The 15,227-nt window shown below is 47.6% G+C and overlaps 1 protein-coding gene across 2 annotated transcripts in view; it reads right to left on the reverse strand.

The window, feature by feature from the left end:
- NAV2 (neuron navigator 2) overlaps nucleotides 1-15,227 on the reverse strand; it is a 396,632-nt gene that overhangs the window by 163,471 nt on the left and 217,934 nt on the right. For both annotated transcript variants that reach the window (XM_060159528.1, XM_060159527.1), the window contains 2 exons: nucleotides 5,483-6,578; nucleotides 393-505 (listed from right to left, as the gene is read on the reverse strand). In XM_060159528.1, the coding sequence (XP_060015511.1) occupies nucleotides 393-505; nucleotides 5,483-6,578 (1,209 nt within the window). The remainder of the gene's footprint in view (nucleotides 1-392; nucleotides 506-5,482; nucleotides 6,579-15,227) is intronic.

The following is a 15,227-nucleotide window of genomic DNA, read 5'->3' on the forward strand; positions in this document are numbered from 1 at the left end:
GGAAGATCCCACATGCCGTGGAGCGGCTGGGCCCGTGAGCCATGGCCACTGAGCCAACGCGTCCAGAGCCTGTGCTCCGCAACGGGAGAGGCCACAACAGTGAGAGGCCCGCGTACTGCAAAAAAAAAAAACAACCAAAAAACAGAATGGCCAACAGGTAAAAGACTTATTTACAATTCTGGGGAGGAGGGAATAGATCATGAGAGAAGGAGAAGAAAGAGAAGGAAGAAAGAGAAGGAAGGTAGTAAGACAGACAATCAGTTTGTCTGGCTCATCAATCAAGGCAACAGTGAAGCAACTTCACATCAAGCTGGGTTCGGGACCTTCCAGCAGATGGTTGCACGGGAGGCCTCACCACCAAGAGACACGGAATTTCCAGGCGCCAAACTCACCAGTGAGTTCCTCCAGGGCAGGCTGTCCACTCTTGGTGTAGTGGCTCGGCTCCACGGTCACACCTCCTGAGCTGGACTCGGCAGTAACATTCCCTTCGGTGTCTGTCTGGGACCTTCACACACAAACCAGAGCAGACACACTTGTCACAAGGGGTAACTAGCACATCCGGACCACTGTGCCCCGACCACAGCCCCGACCATCCCCTCCTTCGGCAAGAAGCTTTAGAACAGAGCAGACCAGCAGACAGACACTAAATAATCCACTGGTGCACGTGGAGCAAGGTCCTAGAAACAGAGAAAGCCACCGAACTGTAAAAGATGAAATATTCATCACCCAAATGGAGGGTCTGCAATCCTTCACTGGAGAACGCTTCTCTGCATCCCCTTCAGGGAGCCAGGTCTAGTCAGGAAAATGCTGGCGAGTACTGGATGGTTTGGACGGTTTAACATGTGCCGAAGAGCCACTTCTAAGTAACCAGCGATGCCAGCACGCCAAGCCTGAAGATGACTCCATGACTCCACTGACAGCCCCCAGGGCCCCCCCAGATCCTCCTGACACGGCCGTCTCTGGAAAGATGACCGTACAACCAGTGAGGAGTGGGTGGCAGGCAGGTGTGTTTGTCCTCTAGGTCTGATTCAGAGCTCAGAGCTTCTGAGATGAAAGGTCTCATTGATCATTACTTCAACACCTGACTGAACTCTGTACTTCCCCAAACCTTCTCCAGGCCCTTTTTCTGTCAAGCAAATCGAGGCAACTGCTTCATGCCACGTGCTCTTGCCACAATTACCTCTGAATATTTTGGCGTGCCATGCAAACATATAATTATACTCAGACACATAACCGTGGGTGTAACGTTACTAATTCATTAGCATCCTGAGCTGATTCAACCAGATTTCACTCCCTGTGAAGAAAGTGTTTGCCAGCATTGCGAACTGTCTAAAACAGACTGTGGTGGATGTGTACTGACAACCCCACGTCATCCATCCACGCTCCCCCCTTTGCCCTCCTACCGATACCATTGGTTCCCCATTCCCGCCATCTCGACCTTTAAAGGATTTTCACGCTCTCAGTGTTCCTCTCCTTCCCTTGTCCAGAATCCAAGCTCTCGCCATCTCTGCCCAGGCCCTAGAAGCACTCTGTGAACAGGTACGCTGCCTCCAGACTAGAGGTTGCCAGCGACAGCCATGTACAGAAAGCAGCCCACAGACTGATTCTTATTGGTCTCCACAGTATTTTTTTTAAAGCTTCTGAATTCATTTCCGCATTTAAAAATTGGGAGATTTCACAAAAATTCTGGATTTCTGCCTTCTCCGAGTAGAAACAAGTCTGGAAGGACTGAGCTCACGTTCTTGCAGGGCGCCGCCTGCTGGTGACAAGTGGTAGCGGCCCCCTCTAGAGAGGCGTGGGGTTCCCTCCACCAGAGTCCCACTCACCCTGAACCACTCATTTGCATTACCTTTGTGGAGCCAAGCAGGCACGTGAACCGTGACTTCTGTTCTAGACTGTTCCTAGGTCTGGTCCACGCCCCATTCTGTCCTGCACTGATCTCGGTGATGCCGATGTGATCCTGTCACCTTCTGATGAAAGGGTTCCGATGGTTTCCCGCTGCCCACAGAATAAGGTCTAAAGTCCTAATTGTGATAGAAGGTGCCCTACATCGTGGGATTCTTCCTTCCTTCCTTTCCAGCCCTGTCTCCTACCACTCTTGCCCTCTACACACAGGCCTGCCCTGTGCTTCACCCACATGTGGCTTCTCTCCATTCCCAGATCATACCCTGTCCTTAAGTTTTGTCTTTGTAGTCATTGTGCCCTCTGCCTAAGGGCTCTTTTCTTCTTTCTTCCTTAGTTTGCTCCTAATCTACCTTTCAGGCACAGTCCCCATGTCATCTTGGCCTGGAAGCCTTCTCCAGTCCTTGGCCAGCAGATGGCTCTACCCCTTGTGTGTCTCTATTCTCCTGATGCCTACTTATTACAATACGATCTAATGGATAAATCTTTCCTACGCTAGATTAAGAGCTCTCTGAAGGCTAAGACTGGCTCTTTTGATGCGTGCACATGAGAACACGATCTGTTCCAACTCACGTGCCAAGCAGGCACTCAGGCAGGGTGTGCCGAATGGATAAAGAGAAGTTTTTAAGTCTAGAACGATGCTGGGTGCTAGGAGGAACATTAGACTTGGAGTCTGAACAGTGAGCTGGCTGCAGTGTGGAGTCTGTAACTTGATAGCCACGCACATCTCAGCAAGTCACTGCACCTCGTTGAGCGTCTGGCCCTCAAGCGGGGATTACGACAGCGACCTCCCCTGGCTGCTACAAAAATCACAGGTGAGACAACATAAAAGCAGTAAAGTGTAAAGCAATAGAGGTGTCCAGTGTGCCTGCTGAATCGGTAACTATGATTCATTCAGAGTTATTTTGCAAAGGTGATTTATCTTCCTTTTCTTCCCTTGGTACCATCACTAACGTGGAGAGGTTCTGGGGGGAGCGCTGTAAGGCATATACAGTGAGCTATAAACTTGAGAGAGAGCATCTCAGAGCACAAAGGGAGCCTAAACCATTTCCTAAAATCCTCTAATCTAGCCCCATCTCCTCACTTTACAGATGAGGCTCAAAGCGAGGCAGTGATTTAGAGTCACGATGGTTTCGTGGTTAAGCACTTGGCCCCTCTTAAAGGGACAGCCTTGGCTTTAGACACTGACTTTCTGGCTCTCAGCTCCTTGATCTAGAGCAAGTTACCTAAATACTCTAGGCCTCAGTCTGTTCACCTTCAGAACAGGGATAAAAAGGGTAGCCAGCTCATGGAGTTGTGAGAATGATTAAATGAGCTGGGTGTCTGCACTCGCGTGGGGCATACTCAACAGCTATGCCTGCAGCCAGGTCCCAAGGCCACCCAGGGACTCACAAGCGAATAAAAGGCAGAGTCCAGGCATCCTGGCTCCTACCTCAGTGCTCTTCTTTCCATCCTCCTACTTGGCTCACCTAGAGGAAAGGCACCTCAGAGGAGCCAGAAGGACATCACACAGGGTGAGCATAAACACTAAGACGCAGCTTGACAGACACATGTGACGTTTTCTCCTTCCTCCTATTTGTCAGACATTTGCTCTTTATCATTAAGAGTTTTTCCTCTCATTGAAAAATCTTGAAATATTTTTTGAAAAGGTTAAACGTTTTAGAATCGTTCAAATAATTACAGCCAGAAAAAAAAGGAGCGGGGGTGAGACTGATGGGTGATCAGACAGTCACGTGTTTTAATTCTGAAAATGCAGATCAAGAATCTGGGAACAGTCGCTTGAACAGGCAGCACCTCAAGACTACTCGTGTGACTGCCATGATAAAAGTTTCACGGCAAACAATTCAGCTGCCTCCACGGTTCAGAGAACAGTTGTATAAAAAGCTGAGCATGGAGGCAAGTGCTGAGTCATTATCTAAGCCTTGGCACCCTTCTCAGGACTGTTAGCTGAGCTGATGACTTGACTGAATACACAGATGACCGCCTCCCATTAAAAAGGTCTGGCGTGACCCTTACTGAAGGGGTGGGTAAGCAACGAAAAGGAAAAAGCTTCTCCTCAGAAGCCTGACATTCCCTCACAGGCTGAATGCTGTGGGCTTGACTCTGAAATCAATCGCTTGAACCAGACTTTCTATCAGCTCTTGGCAGGAATGGTGACAGAACCTACTAGAACTCACCTCAGGAAGAAATAGAGGAAATATCTAATCCTTTGGGGGACCATGTAAACAGAGGAAGCTGAAAGCATGGGCCTGAGTCTGTGCATATGAACAGGTATGTAAATACACGTGTGAATATGTGTATTTGCATTTTATGTATGAATGTGTACTTGTGTCCTTACGTGTGACTGTCCCTGATGTGCATCCACACTATAGGTGTATGAGTGTGTGTGTACAGGTGTGACTGTGTATATACTCAGGGTAGAAACTGTAAAGTAAGTGCCCAGACTGTGGCATTCAACCATCGGTCCCCTTGTGCTGTGGAGAGGTATTAGGTACCACTCAGCTGTGCAGTGTAGCCCACTGCCCTGCACATCTCGAGCACAGGATCAAGTCGAGCACTGTGAACAAGGTTCTGGGAACCCCCAAGAGCAGGGCTGAGAGGCTCGCATCTGCCCGGATAGGACTCATCCCATGTATCCAGCATCACCGTCACCTGGAGCCAGTGTCCTCCATCCTGTACATGTGTGTGGTGCAACCAGAGGCTCTCGTAGGCCAGAACCACCCGGAGCAACAGCACCTGGCTCCACGTGGACTCCCGTGGTGCTAAGGATGTGCCATTAGAGACAGACAGACCGAGGGACCGATGACGGACAGACGCAAACACCCGGGCTTGTCTCCCCAAATACAACCCGGGTTTCTTTGGTTCCTCTAGAACCAGTCCCTCCTTACGGCTACCCTTCTTCCTCATGCTGTTCTCCCCTCGAGAAATCCCAGCACACAGCAGGGACCGAAAAAATATTTAAGGAATTCCCTAGTGGCCTAGTGGTTAGGATTCTGGGCTTTCACTGCCGTGGCCCAGGTTCAGTCCCTGGTTGGGAACCTGCAAGCCACACCGCACAGCCAAAAAAAAATTTTTTTTAATTTAAAAAAAAAAAGAAAAGAAAACATATTTAATACGTGTGATGGGGTAAGAAACCCTGAGGATCTGGAATTTTAAGATAAGCACCTCTGTGAGAAGTCTCCGTTACTCAGCAAGGTGGTTTTGTGGTTTTCATTGCTTAAAGTACATTCAGGATGCTTTAGGACTGATGTTGGAGCCTGTCGAGTGATAGCAAACCACCCTCCTAGCTTCTGCTCATGCTGCTGCCGCCTCTGCAAATCCCCTGGGTCCCCATGTGCCTGGGCCACTCCTCCTTATCCCAGGATCAGCTCACATTCTACTTCACTCTTTAGCTTCCTGACCTCCCCCCAGCGCTGCTGAATTAACCGTCCCTCAAGCACACAGATCACGCGGCACCTGAGCTGTGTGCCTCCATGTTCCTGGGTAGCAGTCCCGACCCCTACCCTCAGAGACCCAGAATCCACCAGCAAGGCTCCTCTGCCCACGGGCCCCGGCAGGGCAGGGGGGCAGCCGCTCCTACCTGTACAGGAAAGGCGCCACCGTGGCAGTGTTGGGGTGGCTGTATTGCTGGGGCTGAGGTAGCTGGACGCTGACAGTATTGCTTCCCGTGGTCTGGGCGGTCCCGACGGACCCACTGACAGTCTGGCTGCTGATGCTGTGATTCAGGGTGGTCCCTCCTGGGGCTTTGCCTTCCGAGGACGCCAGGCTGGAGGAGGAACTGGAGTGTCTGCCGTCCAGCTGGGGCTTCTGCTGGGGGAGCCCGGAGCTCGGCTTCCCACCCCGGCTGCGCTCCCCGTCCTTGGAAGGCGCGGGGGCACTTGGGGATTTCCCAGGCATGCTCTTCATTCCTGGTTTTGGTATCCCACTGTGGGAAGGGGCCGGGGCCTCCTTCTTGGCACTGTTGAGCTTCCCCCCTTTGGGGATGAAGCTGGCGATCTTGGAGGACTTTTTTGGCATCTCGGTCACCGCCACCCCGCTGAGGTCTTCTCTCGGCCCCTCCTTGAGGTCCGGCCTCTCTGTCACCGAGGCTCTCTTGGCGAGGTCCTTGCTTTTCTCCTTCTCCTTCTCCCGCTGCTGTTTCTCCTTTTCCTTCTCGCTGCCTTTCGGGGAACTCTTCTTGTTGGTCAGCGCCCGGCTGAAAGTTCTCTGGGCGATGCCCTTGAGCGCGATCTTGGGGCTGTTGGAGGTGGGGCCCGCCGCGGACAGCGGGCGACCGCCGGCCTCCATCTCTTCGCTCTCTTCGAAGCTGGGCAGGATCTCCAGCCGCTCGCAGCTTGTATCCCGTGACCCCGGGCCCTCACCCACCTTGGAAGCCCCCTTGCTGTTGAAAAGTTTCAGTTTTTCCAGCATGGACCTCTGATTGTTGGGGGCTGGCTTCAGGGCTTCGGGGGTGGGCCTGGGGGCCTCGGGTGCAGGAGGCTTGACCGCGAGCGTGGCAGCCGTGGCGCTGTGCTTCACACTGACCGACTTGCTGCGCCAGGGCTTGGAGGCCGTGCCGGGCTGGGGGATGGCCGAGGAGGCGCCGCAATTAGCAGGGGCGCAGCCGCCGCCCTCCAAAGCAGCAGGTGCATCTTCGCTCATTCCGGGGTGGGAGGGGGCCGGACTCGCCAAAGGCTCTGCAGAGACAGGGGGAAGAGAAGGAGACCTGAATCACACCCATGGATCTGCACTGATCACGAGGGGGCATCGGCCACGGCTACACGGCCAATTGCTCCAACCCAGATGCCGCGCAGCTCCATTACCTGCTTCGTGCGTTACCTGTGGTTGAATCTAAACTCTACCTTGACTTTCTCCTATTCACGTGCTATTCACATGCCCCCCTTGTCACCTTTTGGTGTATGCTGTGTGAATGCCGCTCATCTTAACACCAACACGCACAAGGCAATATTAAGCACATATGTTTACGGGAAAACAAAAATCTGCATCACCACTATGATGGCGTAGAATGATGCAGGAAACATCTCCTGTTTTGAATGACTCAACCCGCAACCCCGTTTCCTAGTTAAGCCAAACAATTGAGAATTATCCAACTTTAAGAAAACAATGTAGCAGAGACATTCAAACAGAACAGACCAAAAAAAAAAAAAAAATCCAGAAAAAGAGAAACCAAGTATAATCTTTACAGAAGAAGAATTACCCACAAAAGTTGCTAAATCCCATCAAAGCAAATACCTTTTTCCTATGTTGGCACTTTTAAACAGTTACGAACACAATGCAAGTTAGAGTTAAAATAAAAAAGCCTTTTGAGCTTAAGAGTATGAACTGGGCACAAGCCTTCACCGTAAGCAGGAAAACACGCAGGTTATCTGAAAGTCAAGGTTTCCCCCTTGGCGGTCAAGGAGTAGCTCCCCGGCCAGACTCTTTTCTCAGAAAAGCTTCAAAATATTTCCACACTAGAACTGGAATTATTCTGAGAAGGGCGGGTTCCAAACTGGTGCTCCGCTAGGCACCAAGGTGGCCCAGCCTGCAGACATGAACCCTGCAGTGCCCTTCCTCAGGCAGCACTCGGAGCCGCGCAGCTCCGTCCCCGACGTCAGGGCAGCTGTCAGAGGGAAGGTGGCAGGGACATGGCTGAGCCCGGCACCCACGCCCACCCACGGCCGCGCCCGCCCAGGGCAGGCAGGATACAGTGCCTCGGCCCCCGAAGAGCATGTCTCTGCCTGCAGAGTCACGATGACATGACTTACCCAGCGGCAGCCACTTTCTTCCGCAACGATTCCGTAGGAAAACTTCTCCAGCCCGAAAGGCTGTCCTTCCAATTGTCACAAGTGTTTTCGGTTAAACTGCTCATGTTTCTAATTAACTTTTGTCATCCGCAACTGCTCCAGTGCCCAGAAGCCTGGCGGGATTAACGGCTGCTTCTTCTGCTTTCTTTTTTTTTTTTTTTTCCCTTTTTAAATACCTATGTTCTGCCGCCTTCTAGCAACAGAGTAAACTGTATACAGAGCAGCTTTTTATGATTTAAAAGTCAACGGCCGCCAAAGCCGAGTGAAGGCAGCCCCTTGTGGGACACGAGCCGGGAGAGCTCCCGGCAGAGGAACTGCTTCCCTTCACTCTCAGCTGCTCCGGGAAGCCACGGCTCCAGGGTGATCCAACGCAGACCTCCCAATGTTTTAAAACACATACATCTTCCTGACTTACTGGGGATTTGGGTTTGGAGCAGGGGCTGCTGCACGATCCTCCCTCACAAAACTCAAGGGGCGTTGCTGGATCTTTTCCTGGGGAGAACCAGGGACTGCCTGGGAAACAGGCTCGCAGAACCCACCCACACTACTGGCCTTTCAGAGGGTCTCCTCGGGTGCGATGCTGCTCATGGAGGGCTTCCCGGGTGTCACAAGGTGCAGTGCTAGGCACGTTGTGAAGGGGGTTACCGCCCCCGTTTGACAAGACCAAGGCTCAGAGAGGGCAAATGACTACTCCTCAGTCACCTCGCTGGAAATGGACAAATCTGGGCTTTGGACCCAGGTCTCCTGACACAGTGTTCTTTGGGACTGCATCACAGCTACCTCCTGTGATAAAGAACACATCTAAACAACAGCCACGTAAATGACTAGAGTACTTCTGGGGCATCGCCTTTTGTATTGCTTGGGTATATTCACGATATCCACTGTGGGGGACAAACCAGCCCAGCCACTGGAAAGGAGCCAGCCTATGCCACAGAGGCCAGCGCCCTGGAGGAAACACTGGTGACCCTCCAGTCCCGAGTTCCACTCTCTCAGGACAACAGTCCTTCCCTTTACTTGGGCTCGGATCTGGGGCAGAAGTATTCATTCATTCATTCATTCAATATACTCATTCATATCAATATTCAGTGAGTGCCTAGTATATGCCACACATTGTCTAGGCACTTGGGATGCCTCAGTGACAGTTGTCACAGATGCCCCAAGACCCCTGCTTTCACGGAGGTTACACTCTGGCAGCGAGGAACAGATGATAACTAATGTAATTAATAAGTACATCTTATCATTTGGTAGCAGAGAAGCCCTAAAGAAAAAGGGGCTCTGGGGGCAATGTGCTTACAGGAGCTGCAACAAATCACGACCAGAGGTACGCCCCTCGTTCCTAAAGAAGTTTCAGGCGTACTCCCTACTGAGCAGACATACACGGATCAGTGTCACTTCTCTGCTCCCACACATTCCTTGGAACTCTTATAAAGCTCGCCTGAAATCCTCTGGACAAGAAATGCCCCTGCCTAGCGTTTCTGTGTGTTTTTAAACCTTAACACACACAGCTAGAAATCAGTTGTTACTAACTAGCTAAGGACAGATCCAGAGCTCAACAGATGGCTGGCCTGTCTAAGAGAAATGTGCAGACCAACCAAAGATGTGTGTCTCCTTTAGGGAAGGTGCCACGTGCAGGGAAGGAGCCCACGCAGTGTAGCCATGGTGGACACACAGGCGCTCCTCAGGCCATTCCCCAAACAGCTCCCAGAAACTCCTCCCTGTCTTGCAAACTCCAGCTCAAATGCCTTCCTCCTTTGTCAAGCTACCTGAGACCCTCGAGCTGAATGATGCAAACCCTCTGGTTTGCGTCACATCACCTGGTATTTCTCCCTGCTCTGTTTTCCCAGGACACTGTCCATACCTCCCTTTTTATAAAAGCATTTGGAGGGCCACCTACTTACACCAGGCACTGGGAATACAGAGTTGAGTAAGATATGACCCTGCCCTCTAGGAACTCACTGCCCCAAGGGGCAGCGGACCTCCAAACAGAGCACAGAAACAATGTCAAGGCGTTGGGGGGCTGTACCTGGTCCCAGGAGACCCAAGCATTGGGATCTCCTAATTCTCCCCAGGGAGTCTGGGAAAGCTTCATTGTTATTCCACTGGTTTGTAGATTCCTCCAGGGCAGAGATGACCCCCACCCCCATTCACCCTTGTGTCCCAAAGCCTGCCAGAGCATAGAAACTAGTAAATGGTTTCTGAACTGTTGGTTGGTAGTTCTGACCTTTGCAAGTCACATTTAAGGTAAGAGAGACTCAAAATTTGTGATTAGTCATTAGGGTTTTATTAAAACGTTTCAGTGCAAACTCAGGATCAGGACTCAGAGCTTCAGAATTTCTGCTTGGCATTTTGCCTGGGCTCCCCTGGTTACAGGATCATGGGGACATTTCAAGGCCACTCATTACAGCTGTAAGAGTCGTCCTGGAGGATGATTCTGAATTTGGTTTCTAGAACAGAAGTTCCCTGAGTAGGGCTACAGGGCACCTGAGAATCAGATCATCAATACTCTGACATTATGTCATAGCCAGAAAACCCCTTAACAGTGAAGGGGCTCCAGGTCATGAGTGGTCTTGTCCAGGTGAACTTGACATGTTTCTCTCATCCCTAGGGTATCGCATCAGTGATCTCAGATCTTGGTTGAAGTGGAAAGCAGCCATTTCTAATACAAGGCTTCTGTGATTCCCAGCATGAGACTTTCCTTACCAGGCTTCTGAGATAGTGAGATAAATGCAGGAGGGATGTGGGGAGGCAGGCCAAGCCTCAAGTTTTACACCAGCTGAAGGTGTGACCCCAGGTATACCACTTTGCCCCTCTGGGCCTCTGTCGCCCCATTTGTAAGAAAGAGGATAAGCTTTTTCTCTAGAATCCTTTCAGCTCTGTTTCCATTCAAATCTCAGCGAGTCTCCAAGAGACCCTATGAGGCTGGGTCCCAAGAACGCAACTAAGTTCACTCGCTAAACAAGTGAGTTTCCCTGTGCTGCGACATACAGGTGTTTCTTTAATGTCAGTCATTCCCGCTCCATGGTTCTCTTAAGATGCTTACCAATAAACGCAGAAAACTGGCTGGGTCAAGGTATACTCAACCTTGAATGAGCTGCCAGTGAATTCTAAAATGCTAGTATCCTATGAAACTAAATGTGTGGGAGGGAGGGTAGGGGGAGTTCTTTAAAATTAAGAACACTGCTCTCTCTAATAACTAACAGCTCTAGTTTCTTTTCTCAGGTATAGGAACCTTTGTTGGAACAAAGGAATCTGAGAGAGCAAAAGGAGGAAAGCACAAAAGAAATGTTCTGACTACCAGTGTTCTCCCAATAATGGTATATGGGGTAAAGAGGTGAGATGAACATTTCTGATGGCACGTGGATAAACATTTTTATATTTTAAAAGTTACGTATTTATTTTATTGCATATCAGAAAAGATAAGTAGCCCATATATAAATCAACAGTTTCACAGATAGTAGATGTAGATTTAATTTGAGTTGATTTAAGGAAAATATGAAACAAATAAAAACACAAGCAGTTCACCAATGTGGCAAAAATCACGCAGAAAGTTTGTGAAAGACTAAAGTTGGGGAAACACTGTTCCATTAAATCAGAAATACTCATTTTATATGTAAAATACATAAGTATTTTACAACTACCTGTTTTATACTCAATTTATTCTTTTGGAAAATGCAATCAACCAAAGAGAAATTAAATCAGAAGGCCCAAATAAGGACTAGGTTCAAAAACAATCTGAAATAGCTACTTTTATAGCTTTATTTATTTATATGTATTTGTTTAGCAAGACATTTTGCTGAGAACTGCCCAGATCTGGGAACATGACCAGGCCTTTGTTTAGCCAAAGGTAATTTTAAGAATAACGGTCTTAAGTTTCGGACTACTAAACATAGTAAGAATAACACGTTACATCATGCCCAATAAACATCCCAAATATCTATATGTAAAATTAAAAATATCAGGACTCACTGTATGTAATAGACACCGGTATATTTTGCCCTAGTCCAGTTTTTAAAATGCTGATCACAGAGGCCCTGAACAGATTTAACGACCCGCCAGTGGACCACACCCTGCAGCCTGAACATCTCAGCTTTAAAAGGCCAGCTCGCCAGGTTCACCCACCACCAACTGACAAACCATCGCAAAAAGGAAAAGTCTCATTTGAAATACTGCAGAAACAGGAGGCCTTTGAAGAAGAGAAAAGGCTTTTTTTTTTTTTTTTAAGAGTTTAGGGAGAGCATTAATCCTCCTGTGGGGAGGGGTAAGGTTTGTTTTTTCTGGCAACCAGCCTCAACCTTCCTTGACAGTAACCAAAATACTTTCTAAATGGAAATACTGTCCAAGGCAGATAAATAAGCATTTCTTCCTCTCTCCTTTCAAGGGGGCCAACACTGGTCCCCGCCCCTTCTGTCCCCAGCTTCTTACTTAGGGAGACATTGGTGGTCTGGTCCGGATGGCAGCAGGCACCCAGGCAGTGAGGCCAGCTGATCTCAGCTCCAGTCACCCTACTGTGATTTTAGACCTGCCCTGCGGATGGTTCTTGCCTAAATCCTCTCCATCACCTTCAGGAAAAGGCCTGATAATTGGGCCTAGGAAAAGGTTCACAATTTCCTATAATTTGTCAAGGTATCAATCTTGAGCATTCAAATTTGTTCGGACAATTGAAACCAGTTTTTCGGGTTTTTTTGTAAGTGCATGGACTCTAGCCATACGGGCTGGAGATTGTTTCCAGAGTTACTCAGGTCAGTTTCTTTACAACCATGTTAGCCACCGGACCACAGAGGGGCACAGAAATGAACCTCACTCAGTCCACTTAGTGGTTCTTCAGGATGCCTGGAGCCTGGCCCGAGGCACCTTCTCAACACTGCTGTGCTCAATGTCTAAAATTGAGGGCATGGGCTTAAACATAGTTTCTCTCCAACTCCTTCTTTGAGAGGATCCTTGGAGGTACAGAAAGATGGAGAGGGGGGGGTCAGGGAAGTACCAAGAAAAGTGTACAAAAAGGGAAAGGGCATGGTGTAGAGGGAGCTGGGCTTTGGATTCATATTCTCTAAGGATCATTTTGTGTCTACAACTCCATAGGCTCCTAAAACATCCAAGTTAGAATAAGAATGATGATTTATATAAACAAATATTTTCTTTAAAGTTGTTCTGTTAAGTCAGTCCCTATCAAAATCCCAATGATGTTTTTGTTGAAATAGAAAAATCCATACAAAAATTTAGATGGAATCTCAAGGGACTCTGAATAGCCAAAACAATCTTGAAAAAGAACAAGTTTGGAGGTCTCATACTTCCTGATTCAAAACTTACTACAAAGCTATGGTAATCAAATCATTGTGATGCTGGCAAAGACAGTCATATAGATCAATGAATCAGAGAGGCCAGATATAAACCTTTGCATATATGGTCAAATAATTTTCAAGAATATTCAGTGGGGTAAAGACGGTCTTTTCAACAAATGTGCTGGGAAAACTGGATATCCATGTGCAAAAAAATGAAGTTGGATTCTTACCTTATATCATACAAAAATGAACCCAAGATGGATCAAAGACCTAAATGTGAGAGTCAAAACTATAAAACTCTAACAAGAAAACACAGGGCAAAACCTTCATGAAACTGGGTTTGGAAATGATTTCTTGGATATGACACAAAAAGCATGAGCAAAAAAAAAAAAAAATAGGTAAGCTGGACTTCATCAAAGTTAAAAACTTGTACATCAAAGGACATAATCAACAGAATGAAAAAACAACCTATGGAAGATAATACTTGCAAGTCATACATCTGATAAGGACTTGATATCTAGAACATATAAAGAACTCATATAACTCAACAACAACCTGATTGAAAAATGGATAAAGGACTTGAATAGACATTTCTCCAAAGAAGATACACAAATGACCAATACACACACAGAAAGACATTCAACGTCTCTACTCAGCAGGGAATGCAAATCAAAAACCACAATGAGATACCACTTCATACAAATTAGGATGGATATTACTAAAAACAAAACAAAACAGAAAATAACAAGTGTTTGTGAGGATGTGAAGAAACTGGAACCTTTGTGTACTACTGTGGGAATAGAAGATTGTGCAGCCATTGTGGAAAACAGAATGGCAATTCCTCAAAAGATTAAACATAGAATATGATCTATCAATTCCACTCCTGGGTATATACCCGAAAGAAGTGAAAGCAGGGACTTGAACAGATATTTGTATACCCACGTTCACAGCAACAATATTCACAATAGCCAAAAGGTGGAAGCAACCCAAGTGTCCATCAATGGTTAAACAATAGACATTGTTCGGATAAATGAATGAAAAAGCTAAGTGTGGTGTATATATATGCATACACACACACAAACACATACACCCACACGCACACACAACGGAGTACTAATTCAGCCTTCAAAAGGAAGGGAATTCTGACACTTGCTACAATGTGGATGAGCCTTGAAGACATTATGTTAAGTGAAACAAGCCAGCCATGAAAGGCAAATACTGTTTGATTCCACTTATAAGCGGTCCCTTGAGTAATCAAATTCATAGAGACAGAAAGTAGAAGGGTGGTTGCCATGGGCTGGGGGAAGGGAGGAATGTTCACAATGAAAAAAAGAAAAAAAAAAAAAGAAAAAGATTGTATTTGGCTGCAAGTAAACGAATTCTGACCACCACAGCCCAAATGGGTGAGGGGTTTACTACTTTATTTCCAGTGCTTAGCACAGGGCCTGGCACACAATAAGGGCTCAATAAATGTTTGTTAGACTAAAGTTTATCTTTGATGTTAATGAATCACATGAAATTACATAGTTTCGAATATTAATTTATTGTATGATTTTATTCTAGCTTGAAAAAATGTCTGCTTCAAAGGAATAGTGATCCTTTTTAAGAAACTTAAGCAGGGAAGCAAATGACACCACTAGACTTTTTCTTCCTTAAACTGGCCATCACTGACTCTTTGGTCAAGCTGTTTCTTCCGACTGGATGCTTCCTTGCCCCCCTCATTGCCTCACATCCCTACCTGACTCTCACCCCCCGCCAGTCTACCTTTCATGCCGTTTCTTCCAGGAAACCTCCCGAACCCCCAAACCAGAAGCCATCTCTTTTCATCTAAAGAGACGGAAGCCTCTGCCAGGCCTTCTCTGGGGTCCTGATATTTGCTGCCCTGCGTTGTAGTTAGTGGTCACACTTAGCTTACTCACAAGAGTGGCTGATGCACTAGGTCCCAGAAATGCTTGTTGGAAATCCATGCCTTTGTCCTTTCAAGACTGGCTCATTTCTCTTAGTGAAAGTGATGTACTGACAGGTGCCCAGAAATCAATAAACAAAGAACAACTATTACCCACACTGGATCCCTCCATATGGCTCAAAATTAAAATCAGGTATGCCTAGCTTATCCCTCTTGGCTAATCGTGCCAGTTGTTCTCTTTACAACTAAGTGAACTCAGAAGACTAGAATCCTTGGTGATGCTTTTAATGCGTTTCCTGCTATGAACGGTGAGAATTTTGCTATCCTGGGTCATCAAAAAGATTACGTATAAAC

This window comes from Lagenorhynchus albirostris, chromosome 9 (genome assembly GCF_949774975.1).
Source record: "Lagenorhynchus albirostris chromosome 9, mLagAlb1.1, whole genome shotgun sequence".
NCBI lineage: Eukaryota > Metazoa > Chordata > Mammalia > Artiodactyla > Delphinidae > Lagenorhynchus > Lagenorhynchus albirostris.